General features: G+C 43.8%; 1 protein-coding gene across 3 annotated transcripts in view; it reads right to left on the bottom strand.

The window, feature by feature from the left end:
* Positions 1 to 9512: 9512 nt before the first annotated feature.
* MAPRE1 (microtubule associated protein RP/EB family member 1) overlaps positions 9513 to 24091 on the bottom strand; it is a 33161-nt gene continuing 18582 nt past the window's right edge. For all 3 annotated transcript variants that reach the window (XM_045362749.3, XM_045362751.3, XM_015457626.4), the window contains 4 exons: positions 22713 to 22920; positions 19755 to 19876; positions 13463 to 13615; positions 9513 to 11239 (listed from right to left, as the gene is read on the bottom strand). In XM_045362749.3, coding sequence (XP_045218684.1) covers positions 11183 to 11239; positions 13463 to 13615; positions 19755 to 19876; positions 22713 to 22920 — 540 coding nt within the window. In that variant the 3' untranslated portion in view covers positions 9513 to 11182. The remainder of the gene's footprint in view (positions 11240 to 13462; positions 13616 to 19754; positions 19877 to 22712; positions 22921 to 24091) is intronic.

Here is a 24091-nt window from a genome sequence, read left to right as displayed (position 1 = left end):
AGGCGTGAGCCACCGCGCCCGGCCCCACTATTTATATATTTTTAATTATTTCAAAACTAAACGTTTTGTAAGAGAAATGTCTTTCACCAGGAGAAAGTGGTTCTATGTATGTTCATGAACAGAGGTAAAATGCCAAGTGGAAAAAAAAAATGCTGGTTGCTGGCAAGAGAGACCACCCAAAGAAAAGGGCAGGAGTAAGAGGGGAGAGGCCAAGACAAGTACCATTCCTCCAACTCGGAAGGGAAGGCTGAGATATAAAACTCGGTTGATATTCAGAATTGGAGAACAGGTCAGATCAGAAGTCACACCCATCTGCCTCAATCTGTTCCCTAAAGTTGACCTGTCCGGAGCTTATGGAAGAGGGGCAGGGCAAGGCAAGTGGGGAGAGTATCACCTGGAACAGGGATGAGAATTCAGAGCAGCCACTAGGGGAACATGCTAGGGATTAAAGGGGAATGAGTGGTTTGTAGGAATTTGTAGAGGCAGATGACTTAAGGATACGCGCATTGAAAGCCGGTCAGGACACAGGTAAGAGCTGCTCTCCAGCCTTGGAGCTCAGGCAGAGGTCTTCAGCAGAGGTATCCAATCTTTTGGAGTGCAACTTTGACCCAACACCCTCACTCACCCTGACTCAATTTGATCTCCCCGGTTAATCTTGCTGGCAAAGTGCTATCACTTTCCAACTCCCATCTCAACAAAGACATCGGCAGCTGTTCCCAGTCCAAGACAGCTCCTTTATGAAGTCGAGATGGAACTCTGGGTCTGCTGGTCACATTTAGAACCAGGGAAATGAGACAGAATTCCATATGAAGAACATAAATGAAGCATCAGAACCCAGCCCACAAACCATAATCACAGAACCATTTTTCATCCAATTTCTTTTATTGAAGAAGTTGAACTTACAGAAGACAGTGAAAGGAGCTACAGCACAAACAGGACAAACACAGATACAAAATAATACATAAAACAAGTAGCAGGAAACTGGAAGATGCCAGGGAGTCCTCTTAAAAAGCAGGGTTCACCAAAACCAAAAGACCAACTGGCTCCAGGACAGTGAAAGGCACAGTGCCTCCTCTGCCCTCTGCGTAAGCTCCAATTCTTTGAAAATAAGAAGGAGACAAGAGCGTTATGCGTGAAATGGGGGACTTACAAATCCAGACTTCAGGGCAGGCCAAGACTTGATGCAGCCACTGCAATCTTGATCCATGGCGCAATTCAGCAGACAAGTTGGTGAAAGGTAATTGTCTCCAGAGATTTCAACCAGGGATGTGGATTCCAGATGTTAAAAGACACCCAGCTAAGTCACATTTCACGTGGAAGTGGACGTTTTCAAATGCTACATGACCACCAAACAAAACATTCTCCCTGGGCCTTCACCTCTCAGAGAACACCAACATACAAAAACAAAAGTCTGTTCTCATTTCATCAATAATGGAGACAAAGGATTTTGTCAAGAGTAGAATTTTAAGAGTGGATGAATTAAAAAGTCAAAAAAAGGTGCAAAGGTCCTATAAATCAGGGTTTATTAGACTAGATATTAATAAATTAGAAGGGATTTTTTTAAAAAAAAAAAAGGCTGATGGCCCTAAATATGAGTTTCCCATTGTTTCTTAGCTTAGTATATTCATTTTCCAATACAATGTTAGCAATTCTTACAGCAGTTCCTGCCATTTTTCTAATAACACACATTAATCAAATGGTATATATTTTTCACTATAACCAATCTTCACTGATTAACACATTTATCAGTATTTTAATATGGCCTAAAATATGCTAAATTCTGTCACAATAAATGTTTTTCCCTCCCTGGTGAGAAATATGAGTAAAAAAAGGAAAATACAAAGATGCATTCCACTTTTTAGTTAAGGAAAAGTTCAGAAAACTCCCACCTTTTTACAAAAGAATGAAAATATGATCCTAAGTAACTCGGGTTAGAAAAACAGTAACAGGGCCAGGCACAAATGCCTATAATCCCAGTACTTTCGGAGGCTGAGGCAGGATGATCACTTGAGCCCAGGAGTTTGAGATCAGTCTGGGCAACATAGTGAGACCATGTCACTATTAAAAAAAAAAAAATTAAAAAGAGAAAAAAGCAGTAACAATAAAATAAGTGGGAAGGAGGACATTTAGAAGAAAAATCTCCTCGATAAACCTCTGCACAAAAATAATTTGGAAAAAAGTTAGAAGTCCTACCTGAGATTACTTCAGGCATCACTTGCTAATGCTAAAGAAATTCTGACTGGAAAGGAGCAACTCAGGGGGCCAAGAGCCACACTAACAAATGCAATCACCTGCCCTAGAGAAGGTGCTTCCTCACACTCCCACTTAGCTGCAATGCCAATACCGTCCTTTCAAGCCTCAATCCTACGATTTTAAGATATCAAAACTTGTATCCTTCTTCAGCTCTATGTAATTAGTCAAAAATTTCAAGATGCAACTCTATAGCCAAAAAGAGAGCCTTTTTCTTTTTCAAACAAAAATAAACACGAGAGAAGTCACTGACTGCTAAAACTAGCAGGGACCCTCAAGATTGGTATCACAGGATCACACCTTCACCTGGCAGTAGGTTGAGGTCAGTAACTCAGCTCACATGACATTTAAAACCACACAACACTACCCGACAGAATTACAGGTTCAGATGCCAATGGTTTCAAAAAAACATGATTCAGGCTGGGCGTGGTGGTTCATGCCTGTAATCCCAGCACTTTGGGAGGCCGAGGCAGGTGGATCACGAGGTAGGAGTTTGAGACCAGCCTGACCAACATGGTGAAACCCCGTTTCTACTAAAAATACAAAAATTAGCCGGGCATGGTGGTGGCATGCACCTGTAATCCCAGTTACTCAGGAGGCTGAGGCAGGAGAGTCACTTGAACTTGGGAGACGGTGGCTGCAGTAAGCCGAGATAGCACCACTGCACTCCAGCCTGGGCGACAACAGCAACACTCCGTCTCAAAAAGAAAAAAAAAAAAAAAAAGATTCAACAAAAAGGCAGATTCTCATGTGTTCAGCACCTACTTTAAAAAAAAAAAAAAAAAGGCACTTCTTGGCCAGGAACGGTGGAGGACTGCTTGAGTCCAGGAGTTTGAGACCAGCCTAGGGAACATAGCCAGACCTTGTCTCTACAAAAATAAAAAAAATAGCTGAGCAGTTCCAGCTGCTTGGGAGGCTGAGGTGGGAGAATCACTTGAGCCCGGGAAGTCGAGGCTGCAGTGAGCCGTGATCATGCCACTGCACTCCAGCCTGGATGACAGAGCGAGACCCTGCCTGGAAAACAACAACAACAAAAAGCACTTCTTAATGACTGGGGAAAATATTAAATATTAGGTTAGAGAGTTAAAGACTCTTAGAAATTTTAAAGAATAAATGTATTTCACTCAACACTGAATCTTAAAATTATTACTTCTTCGGACCAGGAACGGTGGCTCAGGCCTGTAATCCCAGCACTTTGGGAGGCCAAGGAGGGCAGATCACTTGAGCTCAGGAGTTGGAGACCAGCCTGGACAGCATAGTGAAACCCCATCCCCACCAAAAAAAAAAGAAATTACTTCCTCTCTCAGCCTTCAAAATTGAGGAGGGAGGGACAAATTGGGGTATCCCATAGCTGCCTGCAAAAAATACAATAGCTTATTCCATTCTCCCAAGCAGGATTTAAAATTTCAAAGTGAAAACAGCAGTCATATATAATTATACATGCTTAACTCTCTCACATTTTGTAGAAAAACACACAAAACACCCAAAAACAAAAACAAGAATGTATCAGGTTAGAAAACTTAAGTTGAATGCCAAAACTTAAGTTGAATGCCAAAACTTAAGTTGAATGCCAAAATCCAGATGACCTTGAAGTTTTGCTGGATCTTAAAATCACTAGAACGACTTCAAAATATATAAACAGGCCCCATTATGAAAAATATGAATATGAACACGATAAATAAGCGAGAGAAAAGGAAAACTCGTCACTGAGATAAACCATGACAGGTCCTGGGTAAAATACATTTAGATGATTCGGGGATGGAGGTACTAGAATTAGCAAGGCCCTCCCTGCAGCTTGCAACCTGTGGGGAAAAAGCCAGACAGGTGGTAGGCCACTTGTATTATCCCTCCGGTCAAAGCCTCCTCTTTCAGAGTCAAAACCAAAAGTAGTTGAGACACTGTGCTTTTCTATCAAAATCACCCTTCACTGGTGAAAATTAGCTTCCACTGGCAACATTTGCTGGGAACTAGGCACTCTCCCACTCTTTCTTGTTCCAGTATCCTACTGATTTTTACAGACCTCAGTAACTTTTTCTGAACCAGGACTCAACTCTTCACTGAGCCAATGAAAAGCCATGCTCTGCAGACTTCAGACGCAGGGCCTAGCAGAGGACTCTGGTCTTAACTCCTGGTCCATGGCATTCCACTTACAGCACTGTCTCCCTCATTTATTTCAGCAAAGGTCAGAGGTGGGTGCCAACCCCACACCCCCTTCATATGTTCAGTCTACCCACTTGTATGCTTGACCTTGGACTTCACTTCGATACTCTGCATTGCAATTTGTGAATCATCCATTAAGGCTAAATCTTAAAAACTAATCTCTGTCTCCACTGGAGACATAGTAACTAGTAAGAGCCACAAATCCAGCTTTTTAAGATTTACCCTGATAGACCGACTCTCACCCAACAAAAGCTTCCCACATCCCACTCTACCACCAAAACAGAAAGTAAATGAAAGGCTCAGTAGATGGAATAAATTGCTCTTCCTCCTCTGCCTCATACCTACACCCAGCCTCACCAACAATCTCCTCAGACTGCAAAAAGACACTCAAAGTAAACCAGGAAAAACCTAAGGTAGAAATTTTTAAAAAGTAAATAAGGCAAGACAAATAGAATTCCAAACTGCCTTTATATATATATATATATTTTATCTTTTAAATACAGACAGGGTCTCTTGCTATGTTGCCCAGGCTAGTTTTAAACTCCTGGGCTCAAGCAGTCCTCCTGCACTGGCCTCCCAAAGTGCTGGGATTACAGGCATGAGCCCCGACACCCAGCCCCAAACTGCTGATAGGTCATTTTACAATTATAAATTATCTCTTAATGCCACTTACAAAGTTCTAGGCATTGGTGGGTAACCTGGTTTGCTTTCAAATGGTCACAGGACAAAGAACTGCCTCTCCTCACACTCAGAAACATGTCTATGAAGGCTATTTCCATTTCACATTTCAGAACCTGAGAGCCTCTAATACAAGGAAACGAGAGTTAAATTTTGATACACACACACACACACACACATCCCTCTCAAGATTTAAGGTTCTAGATTGAGGAGCCTAGAAATTTGACTCTAAGGCTTGACCTGCTCACCTAGATAACCAAATTAATGAAGCTGCCGGATACAACCTCAGTAGAGTACAGAGAAAGCTTCTGTACTCCAGGGACTAAGGTAACATTACTTTCCAAATCAGATTAAGCCAAAGGGGAAACAGATAGACCTTCACAAGTTACAGCTACATAACAATTTGAGCCAGGCACAGTGACTCACACCTGTAATCCCAGCATTTTAGGAGGCAGAGATGGATGAATTGTTTGAGCCCGAGGTTCAAGACCAGCCTGCAATATAGCAAACCCCGTCTTTACAAAAAAATACAAAAATACTGGCCAGGCGTGGTGGCTCACACCTGTAATCCCAGCACTTTGGGAGGCCGAGGCAGGTGGATCACCTGAGGTCAGGAGTTCCAGACCAGCCTGGCTAACATGGCAAAACCCCGTCTCTACTAAAAATACAAAAATTACCTGGGCGTGGTGGTGGGCGCCTGTAATCCCAGCTACTCTCAGGGCGGAGGCAGGAGACTCGCTTGAACCCAGGAGGCGGAGGTTGCAGTGAGCCAAAATGGCGCCACTGTACTCCAACCCTGGCAACAAGAACGAAACTCTATGTCTCAAAAAAAAAAAATACAAAAACACAAAAAAATTAGACAGCCAGGCATGGTGTGCACTACAGTCTCAGCTACTAGGGAGGCTGGGGTGGGAGGATAGCTTGAGCCCAGGAAGTTGAGGCTGCCATGAGCCATGACTGTGCCACTGCACTCCAGCCTTGGTGACAGGAGACCCTGTCTCAAAAAACAAAACAAAAAAAACGATACATAATTTGGCTGAAGTCATCTAGGTTAATGGTTCTAACTAAAGTCAAGTTCAATGTAAAAGTACAGAATCCCTTCAGGCTTTTAGAGAAAACTGAACATTCTGTTATACCCTTGCATGTGAAAATGAAGAGAAAAAAAGCAGCAAGCGTCATGAAGATACAGAAATAAATATGAATTCATCTGGTTTTGACATTTTACAAACTAAATGTGTGAATTCAAAAGTACGATATCAAGCCAGGAGTGGTGGCTCACACCTGTAATCCCAGCAAAGTGCTGGGAGGCCAAGACAGGTGGATCACTTGAGGCCAAGAGTTCGAGACTAGCTTGGCAAAACCTCACCTCTACTGAAAATACAACAATTAGTCAGATGTGGTGGCACAGGCCTGTAATTCCAGCTACTCGGGAGGCTGAGGCATGGGAACTGCTTCATCCCGGGAGGTGGAGGTTGCAGTGAGCCAAGATCATGCCACTGCACTCCAGCCTGGGTGACAGAGCAAGATTCTGTCTCAAAAAAAAAAAAAAAAAAAGGCATATTACAACGGTGCCAGACCAGAAAAATGACGGGTGGTTCATAACCCTGATCACAGACTGAGGTTCAGCTTGTTTCAAAGCAATGTTCTCTGTTGTCAAAAGTCATATTTGGGTCACCCACATGCTTGCAAGCTAATCTGATTAGGCTGATCAGGCCTAAAGCTTGGATTTTTATTTGCGGACTTTGCAATGAACTATGGTCAACGTCGCAAAAGGAGTCCTTTATACTCAATCTTCTGAAACAATCCTTAAAAGAAAAACTATAGAGGATCACCTTGGCTAGAGCAAAAGAAAAATGTTTCCTTTTCAAAACGCTTCACATTCTAGAGAGCAAACCTTGAAGAAAATATGGGTTTTTTAATCAATGAATCTGAGACACTGAATCTTCATTTAAAAGAAAACAAAAACAGGATAAATGTAACCGCCTGAAGACAGAAGAGAGTTCTACTTGTCCATACTACCATGCTGAAAAGGAAATACTAAAAGAACATGTTACTTATTTTATAAAATACCCAAAACCTGTCTGAAGGAATGCCCTTCCGAATTCTCAGGATACAAAAGCCCTGTCCTAAGCTTTTTCTAATCTATAAACAGAATTTCAGACTGGATCCGAAGAACTTGTGCCATAAATAATGTCTCTTGTCTGTACAGAGCTTTCTAGCTTTGTAGTTGTTTTTTCTTTTTTTTCTTCTTCTGTCCATCAGCTCCTTCTAATTCCAACAAGTACCCAGTGAGGGAGGCGCTTCAGCCAAAATCATCATCTCTGTCTTGTAGGTAAGAACAAGAGAAGTCAAACAGCTCAACACTCACAAAGCAGGAGAGACCTGCAAGAGGACTCAAGTCTGATGTTCCCCTTGCCAGAATTATTATTTAAAATTGCAGACATATAGATAAGGCCCAAATTAAAATGCAGGTTTTCTTTTTTTTTTTTTTTTTTGAGATGGAGTCTCGCTCTGTCGCCCAGGCTGGAGTGCAGTGGCATGATCTCGGCTCACTGCAAGCTCCGCCTCCCGGGTTCACGCCATTCTCCCGCCTCAGCCTCCCAAGTAGCTGAGACTACAGGCGCCTGCCACCACGCCCGGCTAGTTTTTTGTATTTTTAGTAGAGACGGGGTTTCACCATGTTAGCCAGGATAGTCTCGATCTCCTGCCCTCGTAATCCACCCGCCTCGGCCTCCCAAAGTGCTGGGATTACAGGATTGAGCCACCGCGCCCGGCCTTAAAATGCAGGTTTTCAACCTCCCAACTAAGAATCTAAGGTGATGAACTTTTATAAATACATTATGTCAAACAAGTTCCCCATGTGATTCTGAAGCCCATCAGTTTGAGAATCACCAGAACGAACAATGATCCAAATCCAGCCAGAGAACCCATGTGTTTACCTATCCTTCATGAAACACAGAACCTGCCCAGCAAACCAAGCAGCAAAGACTGTATGTGCTTCAAATTCAAGAGCCAGGTCAATGCACTTGGTCAGATACCCACAGTATCGGCTTCTCTCCTTACCAAGGTAACTTCTCAGTTGACAGTAGCCAACAGTATCTTCACAAACTCCTTGCACTCCTGGAAGGTATCTTCTTGTAGATGACCAATACATATGATGTCAAATTCCTTCTGAAGGTACTTAACACTTTAAGGAAGGTATCACAGCATTAACTATGGGTGCAGCCCTTGTCAAGATCAGCAGGTTAGGTTTATAGAGCATCCATAACCATGACTCTACATATCCTACAACACACTACCTCTGCCCATTTAACTTTATTTCTGACTGAAAATGGCAAGTCTCCTTTTGAACTCATTTCTAATGGCACAGAATTTTACAAGGGAGAAAAAAAATAGTGACAATTTTAGATTATTTTATAGATTGAGATCATGTTAACTGCCTTTGAAACAATTTCAGGGCTGGGTGCAATGGCTCACACCTGTAATCCCAGCACTTTAGGAGGCCAAAGTGGGAGGATCACTTGAGCCCAGGAGTTCAAGACCAGCTTGGGCAACATAAGGGGACCCCATCCTACAAAAAACACAAAGTTTAGCTGGGCATGGTGGTGCGCGCCTCTGGCCCCACTACTCACAAGGCTGAGGTGGGAGAATTGCTTGAACCCAAGAGGTCAAGGCTGCAGTGAGCCAAGATCATGCCACTGTACTCCAGACTGGGCAACAGAGGAAGACCCTGTCTCAAAAAAGAAAGGAAGAAAGAACTACACCTTCAGAAAAAACACACACAAAAAAATCACCCCACAGTCATCTGCCAAGCACTGTCCTGCTATATTTCTTAGGAGGAAATGCCCTGAAAAGGCTTCACAGCAGATAGGCCAGGCCTTGGACTTCCGAGAGAAAAAACCTCTTATAGCAATGGGAATTTAAAAAGCAGGAGGCTCTGCAACATAATGTAAATGAAGAGAAAATAAGTCAGCTTAGAAATAAGCACATCTGGCCAAGCACAATGGCTTACGCCTGTAATCCCAGCACTTTGGGAGGCCAAGGTGGGTGGATCATGAGGTCAGGAGTTCAAGACCAGCCTGGCCAAGATGGTGAAACCCCGTCTCTACTAAAAATACAAAAAAATTAGCCGGGCATGGTGGCGGGTGCCTATAATCCCAGCTACTTGGGAGGCTGAGGCAGAGAACTGTTTGAACTCAGGAGGTGGAGGCTGCAATGAGCCGAGATCATGCCACTGCACTCCAGCCTGGGTGACAGAGCAAGACTCCATCTCAAAAAAAAAAAAAGAAGAAGAAATAAGCACATCTGAAAAATCAGTAAAGGATGTGAAAAGATCAGTCCTCACTGAAGAAAGAAGCACTAGTTTCTCATGACTTGAACCTAACAGCATATACCCAGGGCAAGACAAATTTCAGAAGACATGATACTCTTGAAATACAGAATTTTATTTAGAAACTGTTTAAAGTAGAAAAAAACCCTGTCAAGAAAGACCAGGTGGAAAATGGGTTCCTAATAAAATGGAATTTTAGGGCAACAAAAGTCTAAAAGGCCACAAAAGAGAAACAGCACCACTGCCATCTGAACCATGGCTAGTTACTCGCATTTTTTGGCATTGTTAATCACTGAATCTGGGTTTCCTCTGAACTCCACACAGCATGCACTACACAACAATTTTATCAGAACATACTTGCTTTCTACACACATTTCAGGACAAGCTACCACCAGAAACAAATCAATACAAATACATCAGGGGCTGAACAATCTCAGTAGTGGGTGAGACACATTTTGCAGAATCCTGCCAAACAAAGGAACTGAGTAGGCTGTGGGCAAATGAGGGAGAGTTAAGGAATGAAATATTTTAAATATTAATAATTAATTCAGACACGGTACTGTACTTTCTGCAAAAGAAAATTAACATTTAGTAACACACTAATGAATTTTATCTCCAAAGAGATTAGTGCACTGGCAAAGTATTCGGATTACAGTGGAGAGCTGTGGACAGCAGATACCGAAAACACCCCAGCCTGGCAGATCCCAAGGTAACGAGATGGCCTTCATTGACCACTCCCTTTGCCAGAGGTCCAGAAAGAACTTGCAGCATGACCACCTGCCTGCTGCACTTCCAACTCTAAGCAGCAAACTTTAAGGAGCCAAAGAGGAGTCCCCAGTGGACAAGGGGAGCAGAGAAGAGAAATGTGGTAAATGTAAACCTAAAAGACAGTAAAATGGGATACAATCCCCATTCAAATCCCAGAGATGTGGGTAAGTCCCCAAAAGTAGTTGTTAGATTAAAAAACTGGGCACACCTCACTTCCCCAAAAACATAATACATAGAAATTTCGGGGATAACTGGAAAAATAGAGAAATTCTCAATGAAAACCGAGCTCTTCAACTCGAACATCTCAGGGTTGAAACACATCCTCTATTATCCAGGCAACGATGCCTCTTGCTTTTTAGCAGGGATGCAATTGGTCAATGACACCAAATAACTTTACAGGGCAACTTTTTAAATGTTCCTTTTAGACCAAAGCCTAGGCCTATGAGGATTCAAGCAGCCCTGTAAGACCTGTGACAGCAGGTTCCAAAGGTTCCAAGGTCTGGCCCTTCCTTCCCAGACACAATGTCAAACGCAAAGTCTCCTGTCGTGTTACATTTTATATTTTGAAATATGGAAGCATATTTTAAATACTCTTAAGGCATTTATTTATTACAACATTCTCTGATTTCACATTAGCTTAAAATTCAATTCAGTCTTTCCATTTCTCCACTGAGGTCACCGCCTCAGCATATTACACAACACCTTCTCCCGCACTCAGTGTGACACGCATCCACACGGTCAGCCCCATGGTCAGCCTCTTTGTTTCCCAGGTGAACCAACTAGATGTTAATACTGCTCTGCTACAAGGTAAAAGCTCCTAACTCAAACTTATTGGAAAAGGAGTGAAACGTCTGCAAAGTGCACTTTAAGAAGAGGTACTTTTTGCTTATGAAAAGAAACCAGTGAGTCCTCTAAGGATAACAAAAGGGAGTATTTTACAGTTAAGCACATGATTTGGAGTGAAGAATTCTGATGTTGCTCTGCTGGTCCAGGCTGTTAATACTCTTCTTGCTCCTCCTGTGGGCCCCCTTCATCAGGTATCACAAAGCCTTCCTGAAATAGGAAAATGAGAGGGGAAAGCCACTGAAAGATCCATTTCTACTGTGAGTTCACTTTCCTCATACTTAAAGCCTCTCAAAGACAATGGTTCTTCCTGGTTCTACACAGGCCAGGTGACTGCTATTTTATTTCTTGAGTAGTAGAATTGCATCTCACCAAAGACAAAAACTGAGCACCATCAAATTTACCCTCAAACTTTTGAAAGTGATGGATATGTACATTGTCTTCATTATGGTGGTAATTTTACCTATGTCATCAAAGGTACATTTTAAATATGTGCAATTTATTATGTCAGTTATACTTCAATAGAACTGTTTTTTGTCGGGCACGGTGGCTCACGCCTATAATCCCAGCACTTTGGGAGGCCGAGGCGGGCGGATCACGAGGTCAGGAGATCGAGACCATCCTGGCTAACACAGTGAAACCCCATCTCTACTAAAAATACAAAAAATTAGCCAGGCATGGTGGCCGGCCCCTGTAGTCCCAGCTACTCCGGAGGCTGAGACAGGAGGAGATAGGAGAATGACGTGAACCCAGGAGGCAGAGCTTGCAGTGAGCCGAGATCGCGTCACTGCACTCCAGCCTGGGCAACAGAACAAGACTCCGTCTCAAAAACAAACAAACAAACAAACAAACAGTTTTTTAAAAAAGAAGGCCAGGTGTGATGGCTCATGCCTGTAATCCCAGCACTTTGGAAGGCCAAGGCTTGAGCCCAGGAATTCAAGACCAGCCTGGGTAACACAGTGAGACAATGTCTCAAAAAAAAAAAAAAAAAAACTAGCCAGGCCTGGTGGGCCATGCCTGTAGTCCCAGCTACGCAGGTGGCCAAGGCAAAAGGATTGCTTGACCCAGGTCAAAGCTGTACTGAGCCATGATCGCACCACCAGGCACTCCAGCCTGGGCAATAAAGTGAGACCCCCATTTCTAAAAAAAAAAAATAAAATTTACCCTCAAATATCCCTGAAGTCCCCTGTAAAGTTCAGTACTCTAACATCTTCTCTCAATACACTGTCTATACAGCCAGCTTTCCTTTTATGCCTTCCTTTTGTTGTACTTAGGAGTCATGCTTTACCCAAAATATTCACAACAGCAAGACTGACTCAACATCAGTGGCAGAAAAATTGAGTGCACAAGGAAAGAGGAGATTCATGGCTCCCACCTCATTCTCACTCCAGGGCATTCTGGCATGGACTCAGAGCAGGAAATTATTATACTATTCTGCTGTAAAATCAGACTTCTCTTTCAACCATTACCTTATTTCTATTAACTAAATCTCTATAGCTGAACTTGCTTAAGATGTGGCTCCACTAAAATAATACTCAGACTAAACCAAGGACCCCTATATCTTCATTGTCTTTTTTTCATTACATAGCACAGAGCAAGCTCTAAATTAAAGATTTATTCAGCAGATTATCAACTTTTCAGTCATCTGTCTTAATCCCCTGAAATTTCACAAGATACGTCTCAAGGACAGTGATAGTAACAGCATTATTACCACCTTGTATTTGCATAGTGCTACACATACTACCAATAGTTTGTAGTTTGATCCTACAGACCTTGCCAGGCACACAGAATTACAAACATGACCACTAAACAGTGGACACAGCCAGATAACAAATCCTAAATCTAGAAAAAAAAAAGAGTCTTCCCTGATCAACTAACATGTCGTGATTAATATCAACAGATTTGACTGTGCAATAAACATGGATCCAAAGAAACTTGATCATAGAGTACTTTGAGGGAGTGGGAACCAGGCAAATTCCTAGGAGGGAGGACAAAGGCATGCCCAGACATGATGTGATATGAGGGCACGCTGTGAAAAAGGGAGCATGTGCCTGCTTCTCCGGGCATGCCCCAGGCGCTGATAAAATGGAGGCAGCACCTGAAGCTGAAGGATCCAAGCAATATGAGGTGGGGTGGGGTGGGGACAGGGGTTGCTTCTGGCTAAGAGCAGTTTGTGGCACTCATCACCTATCAGTGGCCGCATACTACAGAGGCTGGACAAGCCAGCCACCTCCTTGCCCTATTCCTTCTTCAAAAGCTCATAGATCTCAGGCAGAAGCTAAAGCTGGGTAGAGGTGCCCTCTGGCTGACTTTGAGGGGTCAAAGATGAAGTCTTTTGATGACTGCAACACTGGAATACGACAAGCGTCAGCACAGAGTTCACCAACCAAACTATGTAAAATGGAAAGAAAATATCCTCATGTCAACACATACATCTGTGGCATACAGAATGTCTACAATCCTCTGCAATACAGGGTCGTTTTCCCCCTCATTCTCCTGGCAAATCAATTCAATGTTCCGTAGCTTTCCGAAGTAGAAATCCCTCTCTTTCTCCAAGTCTTCAACAGTAAGTTTCAATACGTTGACCTGCACAAGACATTAAAAAAGGGTGAGATGCCTGGCATTAGTATGGCAATAAAATATCAGGCAGACTTCTAACCCAAAAGGAGATGTGGTCTTTGATCAAACCCCAACATTGACAAAAACCACATCAGTTTAACGTCAATTTTCTTCAGCCTCAGATAAACAACATGGATTTGTTTATGGCAACCTTGACGATAACAGCTCCCAGAAAGGGCAGACTACACCTTGAAACATGCAGAAGCTTCTCAGGGACTAAAAAAGGATTAAGGAGAAAGAACTAGGGAAGTTTGAGACAATTACAGCCTGGCAAGGTAGCTGACAATCATAAACTGAGTCCTTACAAAAGGACTGGACAATCGAGTCCAGGTCTGACTGCACAAGGGGATCAATAGAAAGGACCCTGGAAAGGGCTCAATGGAACTCTTTGGAAGCCCAATGGAAAGTGCTCTGACCCTCCATTAGCCCCACTGAGGGTCTCTGATTCCCATTAAGAGGCTATGAAGAAATCAGTCTCAGTGCTTAGGCCAGGACTCTATATAGTCAAGACTAATAAAAGTTATAACACTCACAGTCCCGTGTGTACTTTAACCATGGTGCATCTTCATTCCAGTGTACTGTATTCACATCTATGACAAATGAATTCCATTTAACTCTCAACGAATGCAAGTTGCCTGGCATATCCTTCAGCATAAAACCCTCATAAAGGCTGGGTGCAGTGGCTCAAGCCTGTAATCCCAGCACTTCGGGAGGCCAAGACGGGCAGATCACGAGGTCAGGAGATCGAGACCATCCTGGCTAACACGGTGAAACCCCGTCTCTACTAAAAAATACAAAAAAAAACTAGCCAGGCGAGGTGGCAGGCGCCTGTGGTCCCAGCTACTAGGGAGGCTGAGGCAGGAGAATGGTGTAAACTCGGGAGGCGGAGCTTGCAGTGAGCTGAGATCCGGCCACTGCACTCCAGCCTGGGCAACGTAGCGAGACTCCGTTTCAAAAAAAAACAAAAAAACAAAAAAAAACCCTCATAAAAACCTGTATTTACAGGTCATGGCCACAGAGCAGCATGGAAAGTAAAGCAATGAAATCAAAGGTACAGCTACTGAGAACAACCTCGGCAGAAGGGAATTCTACAAGCCAGAAGGGACCAGAGAAGTCATCTAGTCCAGCCTTCCGAACTTACAGCCACAAAAATAGAAGCATGTCAGGTGGAGTGGTGCACACCTAGTCTCAGCTACTCTGGAGGCTGAGTCAAGAGGATTGCTTGAGTTAAAAGCCAGTTGTGACAACATAGCAAGACTCCATCTTTTTAAAAAATAAATAATAAAAATTTAAGAACAGAAATAAACAGCTTATCTAGCTTCCCCACAGCCTGATGAAGACACCAAACACAACAGAGGAGACCAAGTCTCAACCCAGGAAGACAGGACCCTCTTTATAACCTACAGTCAAAAGGCATCCAGATATGAGGAGCAGGCGACACCACCAGGACAATTTTATCAAAGCGAACTTCAAAGTTCATCATCAAAGTCTTGTCAGACCAAACCAGAATCACAGTTCTAGACAGCCTTTCACGATTCCTTTACCAGCCACAGAAATCAAAAATAACTGAAAGTTTCAATAAAGTACTAGAGGGGCCAGGTGCAGTGGCTCACATCTGTAATCTCAAAGCTTTGGGAGGTCGAGGTGAGAGGATCCCTTGAGGCCAGGAACTCGAGACCAGCCTGGGCAACATGGCAAAACCTGTCTCTACAAAAAAAAATCTAAAAAATTAGCCAGGTAGGGTGGTGTATGCCAATAGTACCAGCTATTTAAGAGGTTGAGGCGGGAAAATCATTTGAGCCCAGGAGTTCAAGGCTGCAGTGAGCTATAAATGCACCATTACACTCTAGTCTGGGAGACACAGCAAGACCCTGTCTCATTCATTCATTCATTCACTCACTCATTCATACATACATACATACATACATACATACATACATACAGTACAGCTACTGCCTGGTGGCCAGCAAAGCGAAATCATCCATTTTCCCTCACTGTCCCCGCCTCTGCTTTTGCTGCAGTTTGTTGCCTTTCCTGAAACCAACAGTCCCAAAGAGCAGTTGATCAGCCCCAGCAGGAAGCAGACTCAGAGCTACAGCTCCACAATCCAAAAGGCAGGGAAGGGGTCTTCTATAATCACATGCCTGGTGGCATTAATGACCAAGGAGGAAAGGAAGTCAAAAGAGTTTATGAAAAGGAATGCTGGCCAAGCACAGTGGCTCACGCCTGTAATCTCAGCACTTTAGGAGGCCAAGGCAGGCGGATCAGGAGGTCAAGAGATTGAGACCATCCTGGCCAACATGGTGAATCCCTATCTCTATAAAAATATAAAAATTAGCTGGGCGTGGTGGTGCGCACCTGTAGTCCCAGCTACTCAGGAAGTTGAGGCAGGGGAATCACTTGAACCTGGGAGGCGGAGGTTGCAGTGAGCCCAGATCACACCACGAAAAAAAAAAAAAAAAAAAAAAGGAATGCTAGCTTGGTAACCACCTATACACCAACGTTTCACTAGTGCTACCCTCTCAAACCCTTTAAAACCTTCTCTGTCCAACAAATTATCAAGGCCAAACCAGATACCCAGCCTTCTGGGTCCCACCTATAAAGGCCAAAGTAGCATTTGTCCATGATATTGCTCATAAACTATACACACATAATAAACACTAAATCACTCAAAAATATATACTAAGACACTGGCTTTCATGTGGCACTCCTTTTAAGTTTGTATTAATGAGGTTATTAAAAATCTGTGGCTTGGCCAGGTGCAGTGGCTCCCATCTGTAATCCCAGCACCTTGGGAGGCCAACAAGGGCATATCACCTGAGGTCAGAAGCTCGAGACCGGCCTGGCCAACATGGTGAAACCCTGTCTCTATTAAGAATACAAAAATTAGGCCAGGCGCGGTGGCTCAAGCCTGTAATCCCAGCACTTTGGGAGGCCGAGACGGGCAGATCACGAGGTCAGGAGATCGAGACCATCCTGGCTAACACGGTGAAACCCTGTCTCTACTAAAAAATACAAAAAAACTAGCCGGGTGAGGTGGCAGGCACCTGTAGTCCCAGCTACTCAGGAGGCTGAGGCAGGAGAATGGTGTGAACCCGGGAGGCGGAGCTTGCAGTGAGCTGAGATCCAGCCACAGCACTCCAGCCTGGGTGACAGAGCGAGACTCCGTCTCAAAAAAAAAAAAAAAGAATACAAAAATTAGCTGGGCGTGGAGGCAAGCACCTGTAATCCCAGCTACTTGGGAGGCTGGGACAGGAGTATCGCTTGAACCTGAGAGGCAGAGGTTGCAGTGAGCCGAGCTCACACCACTGCACTCCAGTCTGTGTGACAGAGCAAGACTCCATCTCCGAAAGACAAAAAAAAAAAAAAAAAATCTGTGGCTAGTAATTAAGGTCACTCTTAGAACCTTATCTTGAAGTAAAGCAACAGTTATAACCTAAGAAGCCCAAGTCAGTGTTTCAGGCCTGCACTGGCCACAGTAGCCATCAACCACATGTGTCTAGATAAACACTTAAACTTGACCAGTGCCACTGAGATGAGCTACAAGTATCACACACACACCTGATTTCAAAGATGTAACAGAGTCTTGAAATGTACAACAGCTCATTGATAATCATTTATATTTGATTATATGCTAGAGTATTATTTTTTACATATTAGATGATGTATTGATAAAATTAATTTTACCTGTTTCTTTTATATTCATTTTAGTGTAGCTACTAGACAGTGTAAATCAGGTAGCTCACACTTCTGACTCACCTTTTACTTTTTCATTGGACAGCACTGCTTTGGACTAAAATCAATTAAATTTCTCCAGGACGACTTAAGAATGTAGAATCTTTGCAGATCTCCCAAGGATACGAATACCACAAGGTAGTCTGTGCAGATACACTGTTTTTCCCATAGCCTGATAAACCCATGTGGCTCCAGTTTTCGTACTTACAAAGGGCTCCAAATGCAAACACTTTCAGGGAGGCCTGATAATGTCAATGAGCCAAGAGGGTTAGTAACAGGCATGGGAAGGACTCTGACAACCTGGAGACAAATCCTTTATATTTAAACAATAAACAAACAAACAAACAAACAAACAAAACTCTGTGCAGACCAAACACAGTACTTCTATGTCAGGGTTGAACCACCTGGGTATGAGCATTTGATCCCAGCCTTCCAGGATCAACAAAGCACCTGGTTAGTGACCTTCAGCCTCTGCAACCTTAGCCTCTCAACGTTCCCCAGCACCGACAGACATACAACAGAGTTACAAGTCACTTCAAGACCACAACCCCTCCCAACAACAACTGTTAAAGTTCTACAACACCAACCATCCAAAGCAGCTAATTCTGGTCACCCTCTCAGGGAAGGAAGCCTCCTCAGACCCCAGTCACACTCTCCCCCGTAAGAGCTGTGGTCTTTGCCTTCTGTAACCCTCATCTGGGACTTGACCACAGGCAGGCACCAAGTCCATCTTCTCCAACTGTATTAAACCCGTCTAGGTCTAGGTCAGATCTCCCATGCCTTGGTATTCTCATCAACGCTTAGCAGCAATTTGCCCAGAGTAATTACCTGGTGAGTACTTACAGTTTCCAAAGGTGGGTGCAAGGAAGAGAAACATCTATATACCTTTGATAAATCAAATAACCTCTTCCTCAATTCCCCATTCAGCACAGACTGACGGATCTAGGTTCTGGAGACAGGTATACCTGGGTTCAAATCCTAGCTCAGGTTATTTAACCTCTCCGAGCCTCACTATCCTTATGTGTAAAACCTCACAGGGTTGCTGCGAAAGTGAAATTAAGTGCTTACACTGTGCATGACGAAAGCACTTTTAAAATGTTAGCTACAGCCAGGCACTGTGGCTCAGGCTCACGCCTGTAATCCTGGCACTTTGGGAGGCCAAGGTGGGTGGATCACGAGGCCAGGAGATCAAGACCATCCTGGCTAAGACAGTGAAACGCTGTCTCTACTAAAAATACAAAAAATTAGCCAGGCGCGGTGGTGCACGCCTGTAGTCCCAGCTACTCGGGAGGCTGAGGCAGAAGAATCCCTTGAACCTGGGAGGCGGAGGTTGCAGTTAGCTGAGATCGCGCCACTGCACTCCAGCCCGGGCAACACAGCTAGACTCCGTCTCAATAAAAGAAAAGAAAAAATAAAAAAGTGAAACATAATCTTTGGGCAGGTTCTCACTGTCCTGATCTCTCAGGAGTTCAAGTGTGCGTCATGAGAGGTTCTGCATTAGAGATCAATTCCCTCAAGTTTTAGGACTTGGCTTTTAGAAAAGTAAAAGGATTCAATCCCAAACTCACTGGAATCACAGAGCACTCCAGATTTTTTCAATGGAGCCAGGCGTGGTGACTCACACCTGTAACTCCAGCACTTTGGGAGGCTGAGGCAGGAGGATTACTTGAGCTCAGGAGTTAGAGACCAGCCTTGGCAACAATAGTGAGACCCTATCTCTATTTTATTAAAACAAAACTTTTTTAATAAAATAAAATTTAAAAAATAGAATAAAAAGAATCATCTGAAAGCAAGCAAACAAAGCAACTACAAGGATTAGTGGGAAAATGTCTAAAATTCTAAAACTTGTTTTGATCCACAGAGACCTCTGACAGGTGGCTTAAGGACATTTACTCCTGAAGAAGACATTTCAAATCACCCAGTTACTAAGAATAGAACTAGAAGAGCAACAGGCATTTCATACCAGTTCCACTCTCAATTCCAATCTCCAGTGACCCCAGTCCGGGACTCAGCAGAGAGACTGCAGAATTCTTTTTACTAAATTATTCAAAAAGGAGACCTCCTTTATCTTTCATTCTCCGAATCCCAGGTCCCTGGCAGCATTCCAGAAACATTCAACGGGATTCTATTCTAAGCACTGGTTTCCGAGCACAGGCTTCTGCCACACTAAGAGAGCCCAGGCATGCCTGATCCCTCCCTTACATCTCCACACTCATGCTCCCCACACACAGCACCTAAGGCTCACATGTGTCACATGCTCTGGCAAGCAAACAAGGCAGCTGTTCATCTAAGAACACGGACAAGGCACCCCAGCCACTGCAAGGATCCTATCCCCCGAGGTGACTCACGTGCTAAACACAGGGGTGCCCACCTGCTGCATCAACTCAGCTGCCTCGTCATCCCCGTTGCCCACACCAGGGTTCTTTCGCACCACACCAGGGCCCGCCTTAGGAGCCGCAGCAGTTCTCTGTGTTGACATGGGCCTCTGGGGAGCTGAAAAAGAGAGCACAGGTTTTTGAAAAGGAGTAATTTCAGACCAAACAAACAAAAAATCCACAAGACAACATGGAGAAGCTGTGACCAACTGCCTTCCACAGGTGTTCAGTGAAGGGAACCAATGCTAGCGAGACCCAGCATGCAAGACCACACTCCCACATTTGCCTGAGTGGTTTCTATCCTGGCAGCAGAGTTAAGTACCAATTTCAGTCATGATGTTTCATGCCGGGAATAAGTCCTTCAGTGAGGTCTTTTCTCCACTGCGGTGAACAGGACTAGCATCTGAAAGGGGTACAGTCATTCCGGTGCATAGAGATGATCCACCTTAACCCAGCTCTGACCAAATCCACAAACAGGTTGTTTCATGTTGGTTACAACAGCTAAGATTTAGTTAACACATCTACAAACCAAATCCAGCTTCGTAGAGCAAAGGCAAACTTCACGCCAGGCATGAGCACACAGTCCTGGCTGCTGCCAGGTGCCCACTGCTCCCCATCTGGAAAGTTAGGTCCCTCCTAACTCCTCACCTCCAACTCCTTGGACTGGAAGAGGGAGGGAATCCATAAGAGCAGGAGAGCCTGCTCTTCCCATGAATTGCTTTAAAATCTTTCTCTCTGCTTACCTTTTAGAAGGAGTTTAGGAAGGTGAGGAGAGAAAAGCATCACACTGACTAGTATTTACAGACGTCTCTCAGTATTTACAGCCAAAAGCAGACAAAGACAAGAAAAAAGGAGTAAAGCAGCCAACCTATCTACAAGTAAAAATCAAGAATGGGCTAAACCTCAAGGTATAGATATCATTGATGATTCACTTACTTAGCAATTATTTTGTAAAGTTTGCATATTACATGCCAGGTTTGGAAATATCTCATCTTCCTAACACCCCAAACTATAATCACAAGGCCTTTCACCCACAGTAACAGGCATTTCCTCTGGATGACTCTCTCTAGCACGTTTATCCCAAAGACTAAATGCTTAATGCACGTCTCCACTCAACTGGTAGCAGCATCTGAAATATGAAATGCACAGGGTTATCTATGCAGTTTCCCATTCTAAACAGCTAAAGAATAAAAAGTACTCAATATCTAGAGAAATGGGAACCCTCATATACTGCTGATGGGAATGGAAACAGCTCAGCCACTTTGGAAAACAGGTAGTTCCGCAAAAGGTTAAATACAGAGTTAACACATGGCACAGCAATTCTGCTCCCAGAGTATATACCTTTGAGTCTGTAACTGAGAGAACTCAAAACGTATGTCCACACAGAAGCTGCACATGAACATTCATAGCAGCATTATCCCCATTTGCCATAAAGTGGGAAACAACGCAAATGACCATGAACTGCTGAATAAAATGAGGTACAGGCATGCAATGGAATATTATTCCACAATAGAAAAGAATGAAGGAATGATACATGCTAGGTCATGGATGAACCTTGAAAACAGCAGGCTGAGCAAAAGAAGCCATACACAAAAGACCACATACTCTATGATTCTATGTATAGCAGAACTTCAGAATTTGCAAATCCAGAGACAGAAAGCAAGTGGTTGCTTAGGGCTGGAGGGCGGGCGAAAAGCTGGGGAAAGTGGAAAGTGACAACTATTAACTACGCACAACGTTCCTTTTTTTAAATTTTTTTTTCTTAAGACAGAGTCTCTCTCTCTCTCGCCCAGGCTGCGATGTAGTGGTGCGATCTTGGCTCACTGCAACCTCCACCACTGGGGTTCAAGCAATTCTCCTGCCTCAGCCTCCTGAGTAGCTGGGATTACAGACATGCGCCACCATGCCCAGCTAATATTTGTATTTTAGTAGAGACGGGTTTTCACCATGTTGGCCAGACTGGTCTTGAAACTCCTGACCTCAAGTGATCTGCCTGCCTCAGCCTCCGAAAGCGCTGGGATTACAGGCATGAGCCACTGCGCCCAGCACAAGGTTTCTTTTTGGAGTGATGAAAATGTTCTAAAATTGATTGTGGTGATAGTTACACAACTCTTGAGATATATTAAAAACCGTTTAACTTTATACTCTAAATATAAAAGTGTAATTATATGGCATGCGAACTGTCTCTCCATAAAGCTATTTAGAAAGCACTCAGCCTACCCTCTCTATCAGATGAACCAGCCTCTCTCAAGGTATTATGAAACCTTAATTATCTACCCTGTCCCACAATATACACATTCTATACTACTGTAAACACATCCTGGGAAAGCTATCAAGCCCATACCCTTCTGAGAAGGTATGTAAAATGAGCCTCTCCCTACCCCCTCGACTCTGCTAGCACCATGGCAAGCCAAAGTCACCTAACAGCTATAGTTCTAGGGCAGGTAGGGAAGCCGTGAGTATACATAGGAAGCTGGTCTACAGACAGAATAACACAGACAGCCAAGAGCAGTCCCTGAGAGACCTACACAGCTCCTTCAAGGAGTTCAGCTCTGGTATAACTTCCCATCCTAGGGCTCTGTGAAAATGCCCTTGTTTTGGAATGAACAAATGCTCTCTTACATGAGCTGGCCTGATGGATTTCTAGAGCTTTGGCAAAACTGCATACAGTAACTTGTTCAAGTTTCAAAAACCCTCTGGGGCAAGTATTAAAATTCCCATTTTACAGAGGAAGAAACTGTGGGGCAGAGTTGAAGTTGCTTACACAGGGCTACAGATACCTAAGGACAAACACAGTTATCTGCCTGATGCCAGAATCCATGCCCGGGCCACATACCTGGGATTATACTTCTTAAGATCCTTAAGCCTACGGCTACTGAAAAAATTCTAGTTGAATGCTGAATGAATATCTAGAACGCTATCTTTTGGAAACGTTTTGGGGTTGTTTTTTTTACCTGCACTGCTAGAACTGAGAGGTTTCTTCGGTTTATTCAGAGCTGGAGCAACAAGGGAAGGAGCCACCGCAGTTTCTTGACCTTGTCTGGCAGCCACAGGGTCATAGTCTTTTCCATCATAGTTTGCATCAAAAAACTTCTTGAACCACTGAACGAATTCAAAATTGTCCTGAAACTTTCCTTTTACTAATTTGTCCACAGGAATTATCTGCAGAGAAAAACAACTGTTTAGCCCAAAAGAAGAGGCTTTTGGCAAGCATCAAACTAGTCCATGCATCAATTCATTATAAAGCTCTGCCAAAAGGAGAAAAAAATATTTTAGAGACCTTAGGGCTAAGTAAGCCCCTAAATTTATAAAGCAAGTTTTATGCAGTTTGCCTTCAAGAGTACCTACACTTACCAACCCCTCCCCACTCTCTCAAATTTATGAAAAGGAATCAGAAACAAAAAAGGAACAAGTATCATATAAGTCACATATACACATCCAAGCACATCCTAAGACATGATACAAGTGTCATCATGCTATAAAGAGTAGGTCTGCCATATAACTTGCATGGCCACAGTGCCTATCACAAAGCATGAAATCCACTGCATAGGCCAGGCACAGTGGCTCATGCCTGTAATCCCAGCACTTTGGGAGGCCAAAGCAGGCAGATTGCTTAAGCCCAGGAGTTTGAGACCAGCCTAGGCAACATGGTGACACCTCAACTCTACCAAAAATACAAAAAAATTAGCCAGGTGTGGTGGCATGCGCTTATGGTCCCAGCTCCTTGGGAGGCTGAAACTGGACTGCTTGAGCCCAGGAGACAGAGACTGCAGTGAGCCGAGACTGTGCCACTGCACTCCAGCCTGGGTGACAGAGACAGAGAGAGACCCCATTGAAAAAAAAGGGAAGACCTCTCTTTCCCTAAGCGGCCTGAGGTAATCTGTGAAAATGGTTCGCTCTTCACTTGACCCGGAGAAACCTATGAAATCATGCAAATCAAGAGGTTCCAATCTTCGTGTTCACTTTAAGAACACTCGTGAAACTGCCCAGGCCATCAAGGGTATGCATATTCAAAAAGCCACGAAGTATCTGAAAGATGTCACTTTACAGAAACAGTGCGTACCATTCCAACGTTACAATGGTGGAGTTGGCAGGTGTGCCCAGGCCAAGCAGTGGGGCTGGACACAAGGTCGGTGGCCCAAAGAGTGCTGAATTTTTGCTGCACATGCTTAAAAATGCAGAGAGTAATACTGAACTTAAGGGTTTAGATGTAGATTCTCTGGTCACCGAGCATATCCAAGTGAACAAAGCACCTAAGATGCGCCGACGGATCTACAGAGCTCATGGTCGGATTAACCCATACATGAGCTCTCCCTGCCACACTGAGATGATC

The sequence above is a fragment of the Macaca fascicularis genome, chromosome 10 (genome assembly GCF_037993035.2).
Source record: "Macaca fascicularis isolate 582-1 chromosome 10, T2T-MFA8v1.1".
Lineage (NCBI taxonomy): Eukaryota > Metazoa > Chordata > Mammalia > Primates > Cercopithecidae > Macaca > Macaca fascicularis.
Note: the sequence above shows the minus strand (reverse complement) of the source record. Positions and strands in the feature narration are given on the sequence as shown.